General features: G+C 47.4%; 1 protein-coding gene across 1 annotated transcript; it reads right to left on the bottom strand.

The window, feature by feature from the left end:
- Window positions 1–630: 630 nt before the first annotated feature.
- Window positions 631–24,287, bottom strand: VSTM2A (V-set and transmembrane domain containing 2A). The gene is given in 6 exon segments (XM_051853135.2): window positions 631–2,719; window positions 2,721–2,794; window positions 18,688–19,024; window positions 21,721–21,771; window positions 22,363–22,529; window positions 24,067–24,287. Coding segments are annotated over 6 exon segments (783 nt in total). The 5' UTR covers window positions 24,143–24,287; the 3' UTR covers window positions 631–2,641.
- Window positions 24,288–24,936: the final 649 nt, after the last annotated feature.

The raw sequence follows: 24,936 nt of genomic DNA, 5'->3' as shown, positions 1-24,936 counted from the left end.
GGAAACAAGATAAAGAATGTCGGCCGGCGCCGCGGCTCACTAGGCTAATCCTCCGCCTTGCGGGGCCAGCACACCGGGTTCTAGTCCCGGTCGGGGCACCGGCTTCTGTCCCGGTTGCCCCTCTTCCAGGCCAGCTCTCTGCTGTGGCCAGGGAGTGCAGTGGAGGATGGCCCAAGTACTTGGGCCCTGCACCCCATGGGAGACCAGGAGAAGTACCTGGCTCCTGCCATCAGATCAGCGCGGTGCGCCGGCCGCAGCACGCCAGCCGCGGCGGCCATTGGAGGGTGAACCAACAGCAAAGGAAGACCTTTCTCTCTCTCACTGTCCACTCTGCCTGTCAAAAAATAATAATAATAAAAAAAAAGATTAAGAATGTCAGATCCATTACTTTTCAGTCTTTTTCATTTCCAGTCATAACTGCATATAAAGTCCCAGAGAGATACAGTGTAAGGTGAAAACCACTAAAACATCTCAATTCATTATGATTTTTGTTTTAGTACTTAAAGTTCCAAATCAAGTTTCTGAACTTCATGTAAATAGACGTATGCCACTGTGGCCAGCAAGCTGGTAGCACAATGAAAAATGGGTCCTCATCACCTTGGACACTGATACAATGAGTCGCACGAGAACTTTTCCCAAACTAGCATGTGATCTTTATTAAAACTGTGAATACAGCGGAGATACAGGCACAAGTCTGAAGAGCTCTAGAACCAACCCATCTCATGTAAAAATACATTACCTGGAGGATTTTCCCAGCTTGATTGAATTTGACTGAATCTGTGTATTAATTTAGGCTTTAATGTATGTAATCTTTAAAGAAAAGACCTGATAGATTTTAATAGATGATATATATCTACATATATATATATGTTCTTCCACTATTTTATTCATTTAAAATATTAATATTTGAAAGAAAATACATTTCTAAGTTAATAAAATAGCGCAATCAAAACCTTTATTTTTCTCATTAGACTGAAATCATAAATCAACACAAAACATAACAATAAAAGATTAAGCGTGAACAGTATTTCTCAGAAAGTAATGTCAAGAATATCATGAAAATATAAACATTGCTTGTAACTGGGCCACAGAAAATGCATTTACCTTTGAAAGCAGAGATATTCACTGCCTTCAGCTTCAGGTTAGACCTCAGCATGCAGCAGATGATTCCCACAGATGACTTTCTGGTTTTGTAATGAAAGAAAATGGCAGAATCTCTCTGGAAGGAAAACTGAGGTCATTTCTTTCTTAAGCCATGTCTATGCACAGTATACATGGAACACATGAACGGTTCTGTGTCCCTTGCCAGAGGAGAAAACAAACAGTTCTTAACAAGGTCCAAATTATCATACAGCCAACAAAGTTGGAATATTTAGAATTAAAATTCCTTTACCTAGTGAAAGCTGCACACATTATCTTCTTTAGAGTCAGAGATTTCCAGTTGCCTTTTGCATATTATATTAGCCAACAACCAAATTTTAATTTTTAGTTAGGCAATATTAACATATAATTAGCAGCAAATAACAGCATGACAACACAACGAAAGTTCACAAAGATCTAAGGAAGCAGCATTTGGAACCATGGCACTAGGTGTTCTTCCATGAAGCCGGGAATCATGGGGGCTTTGCCCACCTCTGCCTCCGGTGAAAATTTTTTGGAAACAACATTCCTTTTGACAGCAGCAATGATAATAATGCAAGGAGAGCTGTCAAAGCCAGACAGTATACATTCTACAGTCAGAAGACCCTCACTCCTCAGTGAACACCACACATAATAAAAGAACACAGCAAATTCCAGTGTAGCACACACACAGAAAAACTTAATTCATTTATCAGAGACTGACACAATTTTGAATATGCATTTTCCATCTGTAGCTGTCAAACCATGGAAGTGAAACAATGCATTATGAAACTCACATAGTGCATGAATTATAAATGAAAAACAAATGCTCTGCCAAAAAAAGTTGGCTGATGGCTGATCATGTAGATATCCATATGTATATATTTATATATAATGATGAAAATCAGCTTGCATGAGGTTCATAGTGTATCTATTTTGAAGCTATATCACACATACTGTAAGCAATTTACAGAATTTGTCAGGTTTGCATATACAGGAATTGCAAAATGAATGAAAACACGTTGAAATATAGAACACTTAAAATGTATTTATATAGAAACCTCCCAGGATTGACAGGGATTGGCCATAATCAGTGCTTGCCACCACAGAACACGAACTGCAATCATGAAAAAGCAGAAAAATTCCAAGAAAAAAGGGGAAAACAAAAAATCTTTCTTTTAATATTCTTTGCTTAATGTTCTTGTCGACGTGTAGTGTTGGTGATTTTGTTCTTGTCCCCATCTGGGGGCTTTAGCTGATGGTAGTTTATGCTCTGTAGCATTTTGATCTGTTTGTTTTTTTGTAGACAATGGGCCTTTTAGTAGGAAACCAACGGTATCCACAGTGTAAATGTTTATTCCGATGATGTTCTGGCCAACCCCTGAGCAGTCAGTGAAATGATGACTTTCAGTTGCCGAAAGAAAAGGAAAAAAAAATAGATCTTGCTATTAGAAAACATCCTATCACTTCACACTAATTCTCTTGAAATAAAAGATCAGGTGATTTGCCAAAGAAAATATCATCAACAAAGCATGTGATAGCCTCTTCGTTTATGCTCCGGAAGCAGGCGCTCCTTGGGTAGGATATTAGAGTACAGTGGGTGCAGAGTGGTGCTTGGAGTTTAGGGTCAACTTTGCTGTCCGCTCCGTAGATTTTACAGGCGATTTGCTCTTTGCTTTAAGAAGAGAAAGTGATATTGGAAAAAAGTCAGCACTTTAGATTAAAGCAAAGCACCCTTCACAAAGCCACAAACAAGAAGCAGGACAGAAAGTCCATGGCTTGTAGCTATCCTCGCACCTGCGGAAGAAGTTATAAGATATTCGCTCATCTTGAAGATTTCCAATGCTCCTTATTAGGCTGTTTAAATACATACATTTATAATTTAATTAGCTCGCCAGCTTGGCTCTGGTGCTCATGAGTGTCTTGGCATGCACTGCAAACAACAACACATACAAAGTATTTCAGTCCCGGGAGTCGCTGGGGTTTTGCCTGTTTGCAATCATTGCCATCCCACGGCTGGGAACATCGAGAGACACAAATTCAAACCTTTTCCCTTGCTAATTCCTTGTGGGTCACTTAGTTGTTCCTGTATTGGTTTCCTGCTACATTCGCACAACAAAACCCACCAGCCTCCAGGAGATGGGGAGGGGTGTGTGTGTGTGTGTGTGTGTCTTTGTGAGTGAGGGTGAGCACTGCCATGGCATTTGCTTCAGAAAAGGATCTTTCTCAGTGATCTTCAAAGTCTGATGAAAAGTTACTGCTGTTAGAACTGGAAGTTCTTCCCAAGATTACTGAAGGGAAGTAACTAGATGTCCAGTAAACTTCTAGCCAAAATTGATATATTAAATACCTTTATTAGTAAAGAAACAGATATGTGATGGGGTTCCAAGCATTTCTCTCTATTTATTTGTTGGAGAAAGGCTGGAGGGGTTTGAAGAGCTAACAGTGGGGAAAGCCAACCTTTCCAGGCCTTCCACTGAAACACAGGTAGCTCCACAATGCAAAGGAAACAAAGGAAGCAGAGGCCCTCGCTCCCCAAAAGCCACTGCAGAATAAATATAAGATACTGATCTGTATTAAAACAAAATATTGCTATATGAGGCATCTAATATGAGCCTGAATCACTGGTTTCCTATCAGGGTGCCGCAGTGTTGCCACTGGTTTGCCATTTTGGAAGGTGTGTAGCCCACCTGTAGGAGGGTATTTAGTGTCTCCCCAGGAGCCCAGTGACGACTGGGAGTGGCTCTGGGGTGAGTGCCTGTATGAAGAAGGGCCAGGTGAGGAAGGCACAGCCTGCTTCAGGTCAACAGCTCCAGGTTCAGAGACCTTGCCAGGACGACACATGCAACCTACGGACCACACGAGCATCACAGCTTTCCAAAGTTAAGCACATATTGTTATCTTTTGGACAGGGATTCAACAGATATAAAAAAGTTATTATTAGGCTCCCTAAGTAGTTAGTAGTACTTGATTTGATACAAAATATACCTGGTGTTAAAGAAAGGCTTTAAAAAAAGCTAACAATAAAACCATGTACTCTTTGAAAGATATTTGGTGAAATAATGGCTTCCTTTTCAATGTGGACCTTGCAGATTGGCTCAGGGTTGCTGACACTGTGCCATGCTGCACGCTGGCCTTTCCCTGTCACTCAAGCCTTCATGGCATTGCCATTGTCCAAGTGCCCCACTGAGAACAGCTGCTTCATTCTGACCCACTGTATCCCATCCTGCATCCAGTGTGTGCAAGTTAAAGCGTGGTTCACCTGTGTATTATGAACTGGGGATGTGTGCATTATAAAGAAAATGCTAAAGCTGCAGAGATTTTAGACTGCCATCAGGTACACAATTCACTAACATGAGCATAATAGCTGCTCGTGTATTATTATGCTTTCCTATCAGAGTGTTGGGGACCATCTATCTTATGTGGTTTCTTGAACTCTGTGCCTGGGTACCCCTAAATGCAGCCCCAGGTGTAGCTGCATTGCCTTGTCTGTCTCACCAGATGCCCCTCAGCCCCTGCTTGGAGCCTCAGCAAGGTTTTGTCTTTGCCTCTCCCATGGCCTACACTGCTTGTAATTCATGGTATTCATCTTGCTTCATATTAGTACACCATTAGCTCATTAAAAGCAAGCAGGGAAAATTCTAGCCATTTCCCCCCATTACTCTCCAAAACAAAGCCAGGAGTTTTAAACTTTGGCCTCCGTATATAAGCACACAAGAAGTGAGGTTGGGATTCTGCCTTCTACATCCTGGCAGGAAGCCTGCAGGTTCCACACCCAGCTGGAAGCAGAGCCATAGGACCAGGGACTTCCCCTGGGCACAGAGCACAGCAGGACATCCTGAAGCTCTACAAGTAATGCTGCCTTTCGTTTGTGTACCTGAGATCAGAGGTGCCCACTGGGAGTGGGCACCATGCATGCAAGGAGGAGGCTGTCCTGAACTTGGTAAAGGCCATGGGATAGAATTCTCTCTAGAGGACGCAGTCCCTCCTTCACCCCCTTCACTCTTCCTGCAAGATGGAGAGCTCATGTCACCCTTTTCAACAGACTGTGGCCAACAGGAAAGACAGGGAAGCCCCAAAGATGCTGTCTTCACCATCACTATTACTTCAGAGAATAATAGATATTCCATCCATTTCCTTAAGAAGAAAAAGCAAAACTGAAAGCGATCCAAGCACAGTTGTAGCCAGCACAGCATCAGCAGCAGCCAGGCCAGCAGTGTTCCAGTTGCATTGTCTCCCAGTGCAGCAGCCAGGTGTCTCCCTGGTCCCTGTTCCAGGGCCCTCTGCTTGGCCTAAAGGAAGCAAAGCCCCTTGTGCACATCCCTTCTTCCTGTGCCCAGGATCACGAGGCTGGAAGAAGGCCCTGCTGGATTCATCACAGATGTTTGCATCTCTTGCTCACATTAATCTCCAGAACACAGAAAACATGGGGGTCTGCCATGTGCCAGGCAACACACAGTAGGGACCTTTTGTCCATGATCTTGGTTCATTCTCTCAATAGCCTATGTATGGATCCACAGACCAAGAAAATGCGTCTTGGTGAGACAGAATGACACCCGGGGCTATGTGAAGAATTGAGGGTGGGCAAAGCCAATACATAAAAACAAGGCACCAGCAACAGTGAGGCCAACGGAGAGCAGGGGCCTTTCAGCTCCCTGAGGCAGCAGCACTGCACCAATGCATGAAGCTGCTAGGTGGACTGTGCCAGCCTATCCAGAAAGAATGCACCAGATGTGACCAACTGCAGACAACTTCCCCCAACTCCAAGGTGTACTGGGTAGGAAAATATCACCCATCTTGGTTTACCAAAACCTTAACTGTAAAGCTTGCTTTGTTTGTTATGCAGTATCGTCTTAGGATGTAACAGTATTTTGAACTTATCCCATTAGAGACATTTAGAGCTTAAAGGTTCCCCTGAATTCACTTGAATAGTTCAGTGACATGTGGCTCTACCAATGCTTTGATGTGTCTCTGAGAACTCTGTTTCACAAGTTTTTGATTTAAACTTGAGAGCCCAGAACCAAGAAAAGTTAAGTGGATTGTCCAAGTGACAGGGAGGGGATGGCAACCAGGGCTTGAGGCTACCGGGGGAAGCCCGTCTAACTAAATGGAAATCGAGGCGATGACCTCAAAATTGTATCACACATGAATTTTACCGGCTCTCAGCTTTGCCCATCGTCTGACAGGCAGGATTCCTGCACAACCACAGCCCTCAGTTGTTAGCTATGGGGCAGGGTCCTCATTCACAGCTTCCGTCCTCAGGATGGGCCTTTCTCCTCCTCCTCTTCTTGCGCATCCAGTGCAGAGCGAGCTGAGTTCCCTCCCCTGTGCTCCATGGTATCCCCGCCGACCTCTGCTTTGCAGAAGGGAGCGTTAAGGATGCTCCTCAGATGAACAAACCTGAAAGTGGAAAGCCCCCCAGAGCAAAAGCAGCAGCGTCGAGCCCTGGCTGTGTGTGCAGAGGTCCAGCTCACAGAAAGTCGACTGTCCATCACCGCTCCCTGGACAGGCCCCTCAGACACACTTCTTTTCCATGACAGATGCCAGCTCTGAGAGACCAAAGTAGTTGAGTGAGAAAATCTGAGTTGCCTTTTAATGCAATTCTTACGCGGGTCTGCATATCTCAAACCACTGCCTGGGGGGAAAGGTCACAAGATAGGGTGGTTTCTCCTATCATTTCTTGAAAAGAATGTCTTTTCATGGGAATTCTTAAGGGACAGTGTCAATTTCTTCCAGAAATCCATTTTTTAAAAGAAATGTGCTTCCTTTTGATGTAACACCCAAGCCGTCTGTTTTTACTATCCCTGGCATGTTGGTGGCAGCTGGGTAAAACTCCCCTTCTCAACCAGTCCACTGCCCTGTTGAGTCATGAGGCTTCTGGATGCGACCAGGGCGGTGCAGGACCCATCACAGGAGATCTCCACGGCAGGCCTCCTGGCCATACCCCGTCGGTCAGAGTGCTCCAGACTCTGGCTCACCGCCAGGACATTCACCTTCTGGACACTGAAAACCAGGCACGTGGCAGCAATGCGGCTGCTCTCTGCTAAGGCGTCCATGCATAAGGACTGATCACGTGCGGGCAGGATGACTATGACAGCAGCAACATGTCTGTGCCTCTGACCTTGACCCCCGGAGGCTACAAAATTACATCTCAGGCAGGGAATGTTCCCTGAGAATGGACAGTCAGCAGGCAGTGAGCAGCTGAGAGGCGTTCCGTTTCATCTGATGCTGCACATTAACTTGCCACCAACTCATCTGCATTTCTCATGCTGAAAACTCTATACTTTCCCAGTTCTGCCTATTACAATATATGGAAATACAAGAGCTCTGACAAAATGGAAGGGAGAATAGAAATCACCAGAAAAATAAACTGTTTCAAGAATGAAGTTGCAACATCACATTCACATCTGTATATGTAATTCCATACACACCGCTTTAGTACAGAATAAGAATGCTATATAATTTTCATCAGTTAGGCAAAGAAATCCTGCAAAAGTGCTTAAAACTATCTAGTCACGGATTTTACATATGCTTCCTGCATTATGCTTTCATTCTTAATTAGCTAACTTTTTATTTACAATGCAAACATACACATTAATTTAAACTTTATTTGAATGACCACAAATTCCATATTAGGTACTCCACACAGGTGGCTTTGTTGCACTGATAATGCTAGGTGATGCTGAATTCGACGAAGGGTGTATGGAAGGGCATTTGGGTTAAGGAATGAAGTAGGATGAGCTGGCATCATGTGTAGTGGCTTACCTGCTGGTACTGTGCACCCAAAGCCCCTGTCCCAGGATAGCCAGAAAACATTGCCCTAAGGAAGTCAGAGTGGACAACTGACCACTAAGGTGAGAGGCCAGAAAAATGCACTTTCATAATCTCTGCAATAGGGAAGGAGGGTCTTGTTTGGCTGAGTTTTTGAGCAATAGCTCACTAACTTATGAAATAAAGAATCTCTCTTCTCACACTTCTTTTGGCCTGTTATGATAGACCCTCATCTCCAATGCTATCAGAGAAGAATCTCTCATCGCAGGAGGAAAAACAGGCCATACTTTTAGAAATGGCAACTGAGGAACTCAGAAAAAATAGGGAGAAGGAAAGAAACACAGCTGTGAGGATGTGCTTTCAATTCCACCCATCTTCTGAAGTGAAGAGTAAAGAAGCCATCATAAGGTATAAAGAATGTGCCTCAATTAAAATATCTGCTACAACAACATGTGGTTTTGAGGATTTAATTATTTGAGGACCCAATGCCATCTGGATGTACAATAATACTGTTTTATGTTCCAGGGGACACACTTGTTTGAACCAAAGGGAAATGTCTTTAGATTTTACATGTAATTTTTCAAGTTTGTATTTTTTGAATTATTAGGATGTTTTACAAATTATCTTTAAAACAGAAATTGTTTTCTAGATGTCAGAATTACATAATTAGAGATTTTAAAGCAGGCTTTTTGGTATCCATATCCTATTTATTAAGACTAAAAATAAAAGGACAGAAATCAGCTGGTGTCAGGAGAGTCAATCAGATTCCCTGGCACAACCTGTCAACACCACCGCAGCAAGCTACCACCACAGCTGCTGTCAGGGCCCAACGAGACACGGCCAGGTGCTGTGTTCTCATCTTTTCTGGCCATTGTTACACAGGTCTTCTGAGTCTGTTTTCTTACAGCCTGACCAAGTTGCTTAAGAACTGACACACATTCCTAGCGGTGGCATAATCATCACAAGGGTTTCACACTGCACATAAGCCAAAACACAATTTCTTAATCCCTGAATATTTATTTAATTCTAATTACATGCTAAAACAGTGCTAGGTGCTATAATGACATTAACATTACAAAGACACAATTTTTTTCTTTAAAACTCTCATGTTATTTTTAGTAGTTTGAAATAGAGTGAATGAAAATTTTCTTCATAGCATATACATTTGTCTAATTAGAAATAATTAGGGCTGTAGAAGATGCTGCTTTATGCCTAGAATCTTGCTTGGAAAACAAAGACTAATTTGGTGGTCCGATCATTTCCTCAGCTCACAGGAAGCAAGTTGTAATAAAATATAAAGTTCCTAATTTCAATACTATAGTGTAACCACAACTAAAGAGAAAACATTTTCTCCTCATTTTGTATTCTGCTTATCAATAGCTAATTGCTGACTCTGAGTAGTCAGTGTCCAAACGGATAAATGAAGTTCGCTTAGGAATTCAGGGACTGGCCACAGGAGGGCAGCTAATACAGCAGGATCTCGAGTAAGGAAGGAATTTGCCACCATCAAGCCCAAAGCCAAAGGGAGGATCCCTTCCAGCTGCAGAGCCAAGCTGGAGCACAGGGACACTGCCAGGCAGCTTCCGGCACTGACCTGCAGGCCCTCCTGAGACCCAGCTAACTCACCTGAGAATCTGCACTTTTGTGCAAAGCTGCCAGCCTCTTGAATGAACCCATTTCCTTGTATCAATTCTTGTTTCTCAAAAACTGGCCCTCCAGTGACCAGGAGCCCAAACCTTTTCTTTCTGGTATCTCTAGAAACTTCTGAGTACTTCTTTTTTACAGCAGCACTTTATTTGCTCACGTGTATTACACATGGGCAGTATGTGTGTATGTATATGCACACATGTTCATGTGTACACACATGCATATATATTTTGCCACAATCTCTATAACCCACAAAGCCATTATTTTTACTTGGCTTCCTTTTGTTTGTTGAATATATTTCACACATTTGCTATGTTCTTACTCATGAGATACCCGCCTGTCATTTTGGAATCTGGGAGATTTTAACTCTTTTTTTTTTTTTATAACAAATTAAGTGTCATTGTGCAAGTGTTAGAAATAAAAATAAAATAACCAGGAAATTAAAAAAATCATTACTTTTCTTGACCTCTACTGTACATTTTGATCTTCCTTGCGCAAGTTTTATAGGGCACATATTTCTGCTTAAAGACTTTGTATTCTATATTTTTCATGTTATGTATTGAGTTTTTTCTAAAGTCAAGAAACTTTCTTTGAAAACATGAGTCTAGAAGCTACTTAACATTCACTGTATGTTTTAACACATTCATTAGGCAACTTCTCTACTCTCTTCATTAGCACATCTCTAGGTACACAAAAACTGTGACGAGCAAGGCTGTTGGTGAGTCTGACTGCAGATCTCCTGGGAACCCCCTCCCAGAAGAGCAATTTCAGGGATACATGGGCCAGCCAAGGCCATGTGGCTGACCTTTCCTGCCACAGCTCTCTGGGAAGGAAAGAGTGGATTCACAGCACAGGTGGCAACACACACAACACCTGAGTCACTGCAACCTGGCTGATACCCATTGACTTAAAAACTATTTGCTGTGGCCGGAACTGTGGTATAGGGGGTAAAGCTCTGCCTGCAGTGCCAGCATCCCATAAGGGCTCAAGTCCTGGCTGCTCCACTTTCCATCCAGCTCTCTGTTATCGCCTGGGAAAGCAGTGGAAGACAGCCCAAGTGATGGGGTCCCTGCACCGGCGTGGGAGACCCAGAGGAAGCTCCTGGTTCCTGCCTTCGGATCCAGGCAGATCCAGCTGTTGCGTCCATCTCAGGAGTGAACCAGTGGATGGAAGACCAACCTCCCTCCCTCCCTCTCTCTCTCTCTCTCTCTCTCTGCCTCTACCTCTCTGTAACTCTGCCTTTCAAATAAATAAGTCTTAAAAAAGAAAACAGTTTGCAGGGCTGGCACTGTGGCACAGCAGGTTGAGCTGATGCTGAAGGTTCACCGCCCTGGGTCCTCTGCTTTTGATCGAGCTTCCTGCTAGTGCATCGTGAGAGAAAGCAGAAGACAGTCCAAGACATGGGCTCTTGCACTCACATGGGAGACCAAGATGGAGCTCCCGGCTCCTGGCTTCCACCTGGCCCAGCACTGTCTGTTACAGGCATTTGGGGAAGTAAACCAGCAGATCAAAGATCCATGTCTTTAATTCTCTCTCTCTCTCTCTCTGCATTCCAACTAGATGAAAACAAATAAACATTTAAAAAGATAAAAATTAAAAAAATTCTTGGCTTAAATGACATGCGTCAAACAAGAGAAAAATGAACAAAGGTTTTGACTGAGACTTATCAATTCTATAAATGCTTCTAAAAACCCATCATAATTACAATACTGAGAATGGCCACCCAAGCACACAGCATGTTTACTAAGTTCTCTCAGTAAGTTCTCATCTTACACTACTTGTTTGCTGCTGTCATTTCTATGCAGAAAGCCTACGTATTTTACATTCTTCGTGACTGCAATTATAGAGGAGCTGCTGCGATGCCCTGGCATTTTCTGTTTGGACACTGCTGTAACGCAGAGGTGCAAACAGGCTGCACATGTGCCTGGTCACCACTCAGATCCCATGCCCACTTCTGGCATCTCCAGGGGGTTGCAGCACACTATACAATCATAATCAAAATGTAAATGCTGATAATTTTACTTACTTTCTTAAGTATTAGACCCAAATATTTCCTTGTCGGTTGCTTCACTTTTTGGTTACATTTTATTTAAATAATATGTTAGATTATTTATAGTAAAATGTCATCTGCCTTTGTCAATTATTGTGTAACATTAAACCTTCAAAGCCTCAGACCTCTGATTTTATGCTAATCTTCCTATATTTGATTTCTCTTTTTGGCTTAGCTTTTTAATTTAATTTTTAAAAAAGATTTATTTATTTCATTTGAAAGGCAGTGTTACAGAGAGGCAGAGGCAGAGAGAGAGATAGACGTCTCCTATCCACTGATTCACTCCTATGCACTGGCCATCACTTCAGATGGCCACAATGGCCGGAGCCGCGCTGATCTGAAGCCAGGAGCCAGGAGCCAGGAGCTTCTTCCAGGTCTCCCACGCAGGTGCAGGGGCCCAAGGACATGGGCCATCTTCCACTGGTCTCCCAGGCCACAGCAGAGAGCTGGATCAGAAGTGGACCGGTGGAATGCAAACCAGAGACCATGTGGGATGCTGGCACTGCAGGCAGCAGCATTATTGGCTATGCCATAGCGCCGGCCCTATCTTTTTAATTTTAATCAGAGCTCATTTGGGCATAAATTATACACTGTGATCTTCCTTTTGGCATTTATTAATTAAATAAATCCTTTTCTATTTTTTAATTAATCAGATTTTTTAGCTTTTTCCAGTCTTCTTGATATTTTCTTTAATCTCTATTTATACTGAGTATCCTCTTAAATTGTGGTTACTGAATAGTGTGCTTTCACATCATAGGTTCATCCCGTGCAGGTTTACCCTGCAACCTGGGGATCCCCGTGGCATGGGCGTTTGTAGACCAGCTTCATAAACCAGGGCACTGAGGACCAGAGTGACTCAGACCCGCTCACTGGCAGTTCCCACTGTCCAGGGTGAGTCTGGAAGAAAGTGTGTAGCTCTCCAGCATCATAAATGACATCTTTATTACTGGTTCCTGCTCCCATTTCATTCTCTCTGAGGCTTTTACAAATATCCTCAAACTTATGTTTCCGATGTATCTCTAATTGCTCTGTGGCAGAGCGGGGAAGCCATCCCCTTGATCAGCTTTTGGGAGCTCTCACCTGTACTGGCACCCATGGGAGAGGCCTGGGCAGCACCTCTGCACTTCACCTGTGCCCCCTGTTGTATGAGACAAAGGTATCCGTGCTCCAGTACCCATGGGGAAAGTGAGGGGAGGAGCACCTGCTCTTCCTTCCTGCTCTAGGGTTAGGGTTACATTGACCCATGGAGTGGAGTCTTTGCAAGAACCTTGGGAAGCCACTCCATGGCTGCTCCTGTAATCCCATGGACCATGAAATCCCTGGAAACATGAGGTAAAGACACAGCGAATTCTGCTTCTTGTCCCCTCAAACACAGGTGATGCCTCAAATGCAGTCACAGGGGAATCTTGTCACGGCCACCAGGGAAGGAAAAGCCTTCCCAGCCTACAGATAGGCCTTGGTTTAAAGGCCCAGCTAGTGACTGCATTTCCATGAGTAAAGCTAAAAACGCTTTGCAGGAAATTAACCAGAATAAACTCTTAATCTAAAAAATTCCAGTTCAAACCTGGCTCTAGCAGATTCCTTGACTTGGATTGTCCAAACCATGGCCTCAAATCTGTTTTTCATCTTATTCACAGACACGTGATTTACACAGCGCCTCTTAACTGACAGACTAGCAATGATCCCATTAATTTAACCTGTGTGAGCAGCCAAGCTGGATCATTTAAACCAATGTCAACACTAAGGCCTGAATCAATCTGCCTTCATCTCCCTCCTCCTAACATCCCTGAAACCTGCTCTCAGACTCCCCTGCTGAACCTTCCACTCTGGAAAGCTGCCCTGTTTGCCTGACTTCTCAAGTGGGAATGGCAGGTGCTTCTTGACACTCAGACACAGCCTGGTGAAAAGGCAGTGTTGGTGTGCAGCGTTCAGAGACCACTTTTCCTGATGAGCGGTCAGGGACCCCACACGCAGCAGGGCCAGCTCACCTACAGACACCAGCAGTTGATCACACGTCTGAGAACAGCTTTGCAAAAGCCCACCTACACCAGAAAAATAAAGGCAAGAGGGTCTCTAAACAAGAACTGGCAACACAACAGGTCTGTACAGTGCATGCCGACACACCTTACAGCCAATGGCTAGACACGTTCTCACACACAAAAACTGTTAAAGCTAATTACTCTCTTACTTTGCCGAACGTAAACACACCTACTTCTGGCTCCACACTCAGACTGGTGTTGGGTGGAGCCTTGGAATATGAATGAGCATTTGGCCCCCACACTTTGGGAAATATTGTTAGAGGGTTTTGGTCAGTTTCGGAACTGGGAAAATGATCTGCTTACATAATTATAAGGAAAGGGATATAAAACAAAGGCACATTGTCTCTCTCTTTTTGTGTCATCCCAAACACAAACTCCATCTGTTCTGGGCACCTGGAGGACTGAGATGCAGTCCCAGAATGAGGGTGACCAGCCGTCTCTCCCTGCCAGAGCTTGTTTTTTTTCCCAGAAGGCAGGGCTTGGTGCAGGAAAGGCAGCTAATCCCAAAATGGAAAGCATAACAAGACTGCAAGGAAGGGTCAGCCATTGCTGCTGCAGGAGCCACGTGGGAAGTCACAGCCAAGTCTCACTCAGAGAATAGGAGAGAGCTCTCTGAAGGGCTGTGCCTTTGAGTCAGAACTCAGCCAATGGGGTTGGGTGGGGAGGGGCAACTCATGCAAGCAAAAGAAAACAGCATTTGCAGAAAGCACCTGGAAACACTAAACACCAGGTAGGAAGACTGAGCGTCAGAATTAGGAATTCAGAAGACACAGGGCTGGAATCAGATTCAACACTGTGGCAGTGCCTTGGAATAGTTGTGATAATTTCTCTGAATTGGAGCTGACACGGGAGGTAGGAGGGGGCAGAACAGAGAGGAAAGCCAGTGGCTGTGCTGAGAACAATGGTGGGGCTGGTGGACAGAAAGCTGCCATTTGTCACGATGTTTTTGGGAGATGAGGATGATGGGGACTCAATGCCTAATTCAGCGGCAATGGAGGAGTTAAGAATATGCTCAAGGTTTCCTTCAGAGCCGGGACTGGGATGAGGCAATCAGTTTGGGAACACGGGGACACAGTGCTTTTTGGTGGGACAGATGAGACAGCAACGTGGTCTGCTATTTCCTGCTCTGCAACAATCTACCCTGAACTCTGCACCTTAAGCAGACCACTGGTCAGCACCCCCAGCTTTGAGTGTGTTGGGTTCTGGTGGGCTCAAGCTGCAGATGCTTGCTACAGGAGAGTCACTGGGTAGCTGGGAGTCCAAGAATCTTACTCGGCTGCAAGGCACGGTGCCTTGGTTGGGCTTTCCCAGGGAGCATCTCAGGTGGCTTTTGTTCCCTGAAGTCTAGGTCTGGGATTGACACACTCTCAGTTCTTCATGGCTTACTGGCTACAGTGGTCAAGGCTAGCCCAATAGGGGGAGGAAACAGGCTCCCCTCCCAATGAGTGGAGCATCAGCAGGTGTGCAGCTTTCTCTAATCTGCCACAAGGTGTGTGGGCTGCATCTGGGTCTCCAGAAACAGATCTGAAGTGGAAACATGAATGGAAGATTTTCTAACAGAAAGCTACTAGCCAAATCCATGAAACAGATGAGAAGACCAGGAGATGGAGGATGGGAAGAGGATGACATTATGGAGCCGAGGGGGAACTGCTGGGTCAGCAGATGGGGAGCCAGTGGAGGAGACACAGGTAGCATCCAGGAGTGATGGGCAAAAGCTGAAGGATGAGTCATGGGTGTGCAAGTGCAAGAGGGCATCTGTGGTGGCACTGGCAGGGGGAGGAGGCCAGGGAGGTGAGGCTGAGAGGACTGACTGCCCCTTATAGAGGGCACAGGACATCCATGTCTGTCCACCTCCTTGGGAAGATCCAGGCAGCCAGGATGGAGCAGGGCAGTGCTCCCAGTGTCCCTGCCTGAGAAAGAATGGGAGGGGTCAGCAGAAGGCAGACAGATGGGGACAACACATGAAGGACTGTACAGGTGGTCTGCAGGGCACGTCTCGCTTCTGGAAGACTGGGGATCTGGGGGCGGGTTGGGTCCAGATGGCTTTAGCGCAGCGAGGGAAACTGGGAGTCTTCACGCTGGGGACTGAGAGGGAACTGAGCCCAGTGACTTCTCACATGCCACTGTACTGAACATCATGCTCTTCTCACTGTTTTTCTCGTACAAACACTCGCAACTGTTCACACCCCTTCTTCCAAGGTGCCCTCTGACCGTTCTTGCACAGAATACCTCTTCAGCTGCTAATTCCATGTGTTGCTGTCCCCACACATCCTATTTATTGGCATTCTCTCTCCGAGCATTGTGCGAAGAGGAAAAGGGAGGGGAGACAGGTTTGATAGGGATGACATTGGTCATGGGACCAACACTAGAGAGAGCTTAACAGAACTGCAGAGGAGACAGGGGAGGACAAGAACCAAGATTTCTTTATCTGCCTGATTTACCTTTTTTTTGGTATTTTGTCCTGTTCATTGCAAAATGGAGGTAGAACTGAAATAATCTCAAGAGGTAAGAATTTATAATTTATGAAAAAATTTACAAAAGCAGTTTCAAACAGGAGATATCTGTCACATGCTTGCTAACTTCTAGAAAAGTATCTCAGAATGGCCATGGCCAATGACGGGGAAAACTGTACCATGCTTGTGGCACATGTGTGGTTGTAGATGTCCCTTCATCTTCCTCTACATGTGAGTTTCTTCTATAGGGAAACTGATCAAGTTAACTGTATAGCCATTTGGAGATTTTATCTAAAGAAATTTTCAGCTAATGCTTTCTCTTCACAAAGACACAGAACTTCTTTGATAGAAAAATATTATGAATTAAAGAGTTGGGTAGTTCAGTCTGACACAGTAGTTGGCTAGGACAAATGCTATGATGAAAATGGAAGGCCACATCAGCAGCTTCTGCAACACAGGCTGACCCTGCAGTGCCTCACACCCTGCAGGTAAGGCTCACCTCTGGGTCAAAGGCAAAACATAACACGCTGGCAATGCTTTCTGGCTATGAAAGCCAGACGTTAACTCTGATACCTCAACCATGTATTGCCTAAAATAGAATAAGACAAGAAAGATGGGCATTAAGTGAAATTAACAAAAAATCCCAGAGCACAAGGAGTGAGTCATCTCCTTTTGTATGCCTGTGTCTGGTGTATGAGTTCCTTAAAGTGACGGAAGGAACAAATGAATGATTAAATGAAACATGGGTACTGAAATGAGCTTTTTTGAATGTAATCTGGAGAACCATAAAAAATTACAGATCAGGATGTGACTATGCAGTGAATATCACACATAAATATCCATCCCAGGTTCTGTGTTACAGAACCACAGTCGTGTAAGCCCAGAAACTTACAACTAAATTGTATGAGAGGCTGGACCATCTCAGCTTTTGAAATCGAAATTGGAAAATGTTGATAAAAAATATAAAATGTTTTCCAGTATTCATTTGTAGAAAAAATGGAAGTTAAACATCTTGAGAACTTCAGATTAAGCTTTGCTGGGAGCAAGGATTTCCAGTGAGAAAGGCTCCTCGTGACCCCAGGGTTCCACAAGCCTGTACCTATTCTCTCCTTTCTCCCTCAATTCTGGAAAAAGTGAGGAGTCCCTAACAGCAGGGTGAGTGGCTGGATGGGACGAGCAGTACCTTCTATCTGAAAACTGTCAGGGGAGCACCAATCACAATGCTAACAAAGCCATATTAAAGATGGGAGACAAAATCGTAACTAAGATACAGATGTGGGTGTAGACTATTCATATACAAGAAAACCATTATTATCTAAGCTTGTTTTGTCCTTTAATTTGGGAAACAGAGACAATAAAGAGGAAAATAAGACAAAGCCAAAGGGGTTCAGAGATGCTAAGCTATCTGTTCATCAGCCAGACATAAATTGTCAGGACCAGGACATGCTAGGACTGTTGCTCGTCTGTGTTTAAGAGCATAGAAAGCTTGCAGGGACCCTAAATCAAGCTCCCTACCAATCTGATAGCCAGATCCCTGAGGACACAAAGCTTCTACATGCTGGCATACATTATTTTAAAACCACTGTTCACAAGCGAGGGCTTAAATGTGTGTGTTGCCTTCTTTTTGATAAATGATTGTATTTGATGCATACTCAGGATAATTTCTGATATAAATGTAGCTCAGAAAACATCCTGGTAAAGCGACCAAAGTTTTTTTTTTTATTAAGTGGTTGATGAGACCTTTAGTGTTAGTCATGTAATTCCCTATTACCAGCCATTGCTTCAGTGATAAAATGTAAAAGGAAAAACATCAAGAAGGATGAGTTAAGTATTTTTGTGCTCTTTTTCCTGTGATATTATGTCCAGTGTCTGAAACAATTAGGACTACCGAGGGGGCTCTTATTCCAAGAAGCCTTTATCCTACATCAAGGTTAAAACTTCAGTGAGTTTCCATTGGCTGAATGAGTGCATAAATTAATTCTATTCAGAACAGCTTTAACTTGCACAGCTGACTGAGGAAATGTGTGACTAAGCTTCTAAATTGGCATTGGAGGTGCATCTGCAGGAGCTGCCTTATTGCTGCACCACTTACTGCCTTCCACGGCCCTCCTTCCCTCCCTCCCATCACCACCATTGCTTCCATCACAGGCAGCTGAAGTTTCTCCTCCACGATCAAAACCCTAACAGTCCTGCTTAACGCTGTGTGTGGCTGAAAAGGTGGATGATGTGTGTCTCATTCATTTACATTTTGATTAAGTGGGAGCTTTGCAATTTGGGTCATTATTGATACATAAATCTGTACAGGAAATGAATGTGCATTTATAATATAACATTACATGATTTATTGTTCTTATAATGTGTAAATACAGGCAAAGAAAAAAAATCCAGCTCTCAGATCCCCTGGATTTGAAGCCTGCCAGGGACTAATGGGCAGATTCACATTCCCAGGGCCTGCCAGTCTCAGGCTTGCCATGGCTCCTGTCTCCTCACCATTCCCACCCAACCAGGACTCCCACTGTCAAACTGTCACATACAAATCTCTCTACCTGACCTTCCTGGAGAGGGGCTGTGTGGGAGAAAGCAAAAGGCTCAGAGTGGGTTTCCATACCTGATTGTGGACTTTGCTTGGGGATCCTGGCTACTGCGTGAGGGCTGGAGGTGGCGTGTGCTCGCTGGGTGGCAGAGCTGTGCATGCTGCTGGGAGCCGCTGCAGAGGCGTTTTTGCGGGGCTTCGTGTCTTGTAGCCACATGGGCGAGGCCTCAAAGGCCTGCATCCTCCGGGCATGGCTGTTGGCATTGACCTTCAGGTAGGCCTGGGCCTTGTGTTCCTGAAGCTCCCCGTAGTTGGCGTCCGTCACCCTGCACTCATACAAGCCTTCATCCTTTTTTCTCACTTTGGAAATCTGAAGCTTGTGGGAGATGTCATTGCCTTGGACTTTCACTGTCTGAAAAATTGCAGGTAAAAAGTAAAGTGCTACATCAAGTGGCTTTGTTTTCACTTTGTATCCGGAGCTGGCTACTGCTAGAAAAATAAAGGGTGTTGATGGCCTTATAGCCACAGACAAGGGGCTTTTCACTTCCTTAACGCCAGGACTGAAGGTCTCATTTATTCCTCTACTTAGAACTGGCTCATAGGCTCTAGGGATCTCTACTAGTTAGTTCAACACAAACAGTGCCAGAGGCCATCAGACATGTGGTCCTCATGTCCCAAGTTCCAGTAGCAGCTCTGTCATTCTGCCATCATGGGATTGGCCTCTGGCTGATGAACTCTGATGGGTGAATCCTAACCTGGCAAGACCACTGTTGGTTATCGACTGACCTGCTGAACTTCAGAGGTCACACAAATAGCCTGCTGGTCTTGTGGTTTCAGAGTGTACTATTACCCCCACGTTGGGATGACTGCTAAAGATGCAGTGAAAATACACTGGGATGTTAAATATTTTTCTGCTCAAACTTTGATTGCAGTCTTGCTGATAGTCATGGGACCCAGAGTACAGATTAATACCCCCAGAAATGAGAAATACTCCTGCTGTTACAGGGACTTTGTGCTAATGCACCAATTAATCATGGGTTGGGTCTGATTTTCAACCCTTAGGCTCTTTTATTTCTTTCAATAATTTCTACCAGATGAATAGCAAGACCATTTATCTAATATGTGTAATATTAGATACTATATATGACTGCATTATACATAATGAGGTATCTTCAAAAAGTCTGTGGCGATACTTACTGTAAAAAAAACATATGTAGCTTCCATAATTTTTGCATCAAAATGGACTTACTTTTTAATTCTCCACAAAGTATTTGAAATATTACATATGTATATATATATGTACTTTATCTGTATAGTTAGATTTGATATTACATCATCTATTGTCTGGGTTTGACAGAAAAAAGATGGAGTTCATAAGACATTCAAGATTTAAGGAGTTGGTTTGTTTTGAAAGAGAAAAAAGTGAAGGGGCAGAATGTTATTTATTTTGTTAATGGTCCACTTAGCTTTCAAATGACCATAAATAATTAAGAAAACTTGAGAACTGTTCATCTTTTTTTACATAATACAGAGGTATATATACAAAAAGTTTCCATGTGGACTATAACCATAAGCATGTACTTGTGTGGATACAAAAAAAACCATGTAAATGTATGGATGCTCTACAATAATGGAAAATTAATAGCTTCAAATACATTCTCCAAATGAAGTAAACTTTATAATCCCATTTTACAGTTGGGTAAACAGTCTTAGTGGTTTGGGTCAGTAATTGTCAGTGCTGCTTGAACATTAAGATTACCTGGGTGTTCCTTCAAGGCTCTCTTGTATTAATGCAGTAATATCAGGTCTACATCTCCAGGGTGGAGCGGGGATCAGGATGTGACCCAAGCTCCCCAGCACTCTAAGTTAATAACTGCAGGCTTAGGATAAACACATAAAGCCACACAGATGGTAAGCAAAACAACAGATGTGTCCTGCCTGAGTTTGGATCTAGAATGGTTTTCCACTCCCTAGATTTTGGGGACTGCTGGTGAAGATGAACACCATCGGTAGGTAAGTGTCTGAACGTCAGAATGGACAAGGCCTTCACCACTGCGGGCCTCTGGGTGATGGAGCAGGGGTGACCACCTGCAATGGTCAGCAGGTGGCCTAATTCTGACTGGGCATGTGACATGAAAGGCTTAAGAAAAAGTGTTAACTGACTTTACCAATAAACTTTTCTGGCATTATATGAAACCAACAGTTTCTGTGACACAAGAATAAATGAAGCTAAAGTTTTCTAAAAAGTCACTGATTTTATGAACTACACATTAATTTCTGGTCTATATTTTATTTTTCTTTGGTATTTCATCCCTATTGAGATCACTCATTTCGATTCCAGAATTTGTGTACAGATTTTACACTCTTGGTTGTGAAATAACCTTCTACCTATATCATGGACATGCTGTCAGAGCCTGAGTGAATGTCCTCTACATCTAGAACCACGGGATTTTCAGACTCCCAGAAACAAACCTTCGAATTGTATTTAGGCCTGGGGGATCCCCGTTCTCCTCAGACAGCGATTTCCGCCAGTAATGTCCTTAGACGGTATTGTCAACTTAAAGCAACAACCTAACCCTAACCTTTGAGGTACACTTAGTTTTTCCATCTTTCTTCCTTTCACAACTATTAAAAGCAGTAACCGGTGGAGTGGCCACCTGCGCGTGCAGGTGTTTGCAATGGGGGTGGGCGGTGACGTCAGCTTTGGGATTCGCACTACTTGGAAGGGGCCCGAGCCGCGGGGGAGCACTCTGGTCCCGCGGCTTTCTGTCATCGCAACCCCGCATCCCCGGATGCTTCGCGCCTTCTCCCCAGATCCCCGGATGCTTCGCGCCTTCTCCCCAGATCCCCGGATGCTTCCCGCCTTCTCCCCAGATCCCCGGATGCTTCCCGCCTTCTCCACGGGCTCTTCACGTTGGCGGCGTCTCGCGACCTCCCTGAGGCATATCGAGTCTGGCTGTTGATTCCCCTGACTAAAACCTGAAACTCGACTTAGGGACTACGTGCGCTTCCACTCCGGTGACCCAGCGGGGTAAGGACACCCCGCGCGCGTGCAAACTGCAAATCCAAACGCGTTTCAGTTAACCCCGGGGCCCGCCGGACACTCACGCTGATCTTGGTGCCGTCGCTGTCCGGGTCTCGGTCCGGCAGGAGCTCCACCTGCGGGACAAGCACGCGCCCGCTCAGGGGCGAGGAGCGCCCGCGGCGCGCAGCGCCTCGTGCCCGCGCCGCCCGCCCCGTGAGACTGCGCTGCGGGGCCGCGGCACGGCCGGGTGCGTCCCGCTGCGTGGCCGCGACCGCGACCGCGGGGATGGCGCCAGGGCGGGCGGGGGCGCGAGTGTCCGTGTCCACGACCACGGCCTCCCGCGGGGCTCCGCGCCCCCGTGGCCCCCTCCCGGCCCCCCCCTTTCCGCTCCCTCGACCCCTCCCCCGCGCCCCCGCGCCCCCAGGGGCGGCGGTGGTGACAGAACTGGCCGGGTGCAGGTGTGGAGACCTCTCCCACAGGACCCCCCGCCCCACGCCACCGTCCGGAGGCAGACGGGGAGCGTCCTAGGACCGGCGCCACCGCAGGGCGCCCGGGGCCCGCTTCCCACTCGTGCCGGGCAGGACTTCTCTCTGGGTCCAGTCTGGCGTCGCCAGAGCACATCGGGCTCAGCCGCCGACGTCCCGGGCGTCGCTCATCCCAGGACACCCGGCCGGGGAGTGCGGGTGGGGGGCGTCCCTCGGGCGCGCGAGCGCCGCGGCCGCTACCTGCGCGCCGGCCGCCTCGGTGGCGGGCTCCAGGCCGCCGGGGCCCCGCAGGAACCACCACTGGATCTCCAGGTAGAGCGAGGCGGAGCCGCTCTGGAAGGCGCACGACATCTCCACGTTCTGCCCCTCGCTGGCCGTCACGTTCCGCGGAAACTCCGTGAATTTCGCTGCAAAACAGAGACGCGTCCCGTTGTCGCGTCCGCGCCACCCTCGCAGGCCTCGTCCCTTGAGAGCGCGCTGTTTTTTCCTGACTTAAAAGAAAGCCAGCAACAAACCCCTCCGTGACAGCCCCTCCGGCCTGGCCTCCCGATCACCTGCCTTATTTTTGCTACCAGGCCCAAACCCCTTTGCTTCAGATCCAGTGACAAGCATGGCGACCACCGTCTCCCAGCCAGGTCGGATCCAGATACCCGGTGGGGCCGCTGCACCCCACAAACAGGTCCGGGGAGGTGCGGTGTAGACAGCCTGTCTGGGGGTGCAGCATACCCAGGGCCCCAAGTTGCTCAACAACCCGTGACTCCCGGGCACTGGACAGCCTGCTCAGCGTGCCCGCGGCGCCCTGTCGGTGCACGCATTCCTGATGCATCCGAGCAGGGCTCCTTCTGCCCCGAGCCGAGCCTGCAGTTGCTCTCCTAAGCTGCGTGTATTTCTTCCTTTCCAAAATAACCTTAGTACTTGTTCTCACAAAGCTCGTGTCTTGGAAATCCACATTCTGGGGACACAGCCACCACACCCCCAGGATCCCCCCAGGACCACTGCACTGGCATCCTCCAACCTTGACACTGCAGGTGGCAACACTCAAGGGCCCGGTGGCACTCACAAAAACAAGCGGTTCCCTTCCTCCCGCACGTATTTTTTTTTCAACTCGCTTCTGTGGACTCAGGCGCTCTGTGAGTGGCCCAGTGTTCCCTCCAAGCGGTCTTGGGAAGGTTGGAGCAGGGAAGCGCCCGGTCAGTGCGCTCCCTTGGGGACTGCAGGAATCATTTCGGTCGGATGCACCCCTCACTTTTTAACGATGGACAGACACCATGAGTGCATCCTTCCCAAATCTTATGAAATCCACAGATGCTCTCTAGTGGATTGGAACTGAATTATACTCAACGGAAACGGGAGCCGCCAAGGACTCCTATCCGAGAGGGACTTTTCTGCCCCCGCCGGAAGCAGGGCTCGGCCTCTGATCACACAAGGAATGCGGTCATTCCCGCAGCTGAGAGCTGCTGGCGGTGCCGAGCGACCAGTGCAGGCTGCGAAGTCCGGGACAAGTGGCTTCCGCGACCGCTGCCTGCAGCGCCGGCTGTGCCTTTCCTTGGGGGTTCAGATAAATACTCGGCAACGGAGACTCCGGGACCCCGGGGAGGGACGCTCCGCGCCCAGCGTGCCCGCGCGGGCAGGGAGCACTGGCCGCGGAGGGTCCCTGGGATGCCTGGGTGCGGGCGAGGGCTCCCCGTGCACGCACCCAGATAGCAGCTCATACAACCTGCACAAAAGCCCGTGTCTGCGCTCGCCCGGGAAGCCGCCTCGCTCACTGCCAGGCGCTGCTTGGTTTCCCCTCCAGCCTCGCTTGCCCACGTTTTAATGAACTTGGGAGAAAAATGCCAGACGGACCGCGACGCGTAACACCCCAAGCGCCTGTCCCCTACTAGGAACCCGGCGCACCCGCCCGGTGAGGGACGCGGCAGGAGCGGCCGCTGGGCACGGACTTACCCTGGGAAGAAAGCCCCTGCTGCACGCAGAACACAGAGAAGACGACGAATCCGACATATGCCAGAAAGATCCCCATCCTTCCGCAGGGAGGGCGTCACATCGGTGGAGCCAACGGCCGGAGTGCCCCGGAAGAGGGAAATGCAGCCGCACGCCAGGCTCGGTCTCAGCGCCCAGGGCGCGCCCCTGAGAACATCCCGCCGTGCGGTCGCGGGCCCAGGCGCGGGAAGAGAGGGCTGCGCTCGCGGGCTCCACGCCGCTGGGCTTCGACTCCGCGGCTCCGGTTGCAGACCCGGCTGCGTCGCGGGGAGGTCCCCACGCCAGCTGCGCGCTCCGCCGCCTCCCGGCTCGCGCGCCGCTGCGCTCCCCGGAGCCGAGCGCCGGGCACGGCGCTGGCAGGGCGGGCCGGAGCGCACGCGGCGCTGGGCCCGGCTCCTCTGACGGCCGCGGCGCCTTTAACCCCGTGCGTGCCGGGCTCCCGCCTGCGGCTCCGTCTAGGGGTCCCTGCCCGAGAGTCCGGGCTGCGGCGTTCCTCCAGCTCGGGTCTCCATCGGCGCAGCTTCCCGGCCTGGGCGGGTCCCGCGTGCGCCGTGCCCAGGAGGACGCGGCAGCAGGGAGATTGCGGCTTTTGCTAGGGACAGGGAGCCCGAGACGGGAGGAGCGAGTGGGGGCACTGGAGACGGGGGAGGGAAGGGATGGGGCGATGAACGCAGCCTTGGAGGCGAGCACCGCTTAACCCGTTGTGAGCCGCCGCGAGCAGACAGGAGCCGGGCCAGTGCCCCCGGCGTGCGGCCCGCGGTCCGCGGGGCAGGACAGGCCCCAGCGCAGACACTGTGAACCCCCGGCTGGCCGGTATGGCGCGCCTAGTGGGGC

This window comes from Oryctolagus cuniculus, chromosome 16 (genome assembly GCF_964237555.1).
Source record: "Oryctolagus cuniculus chromosome 16, mOryCun1.1, whole genome shotgun sequence".
Lineage (NCBI taxonomy): Eukaryota > Metazoa > Chordata > Mammalia > Lagomorpha > Leporidae > Oryctolagus > Oryctolagus cuniculus.
This window is presented reverse-complemented; position numbering and strand designations above follow the sequence as displayed.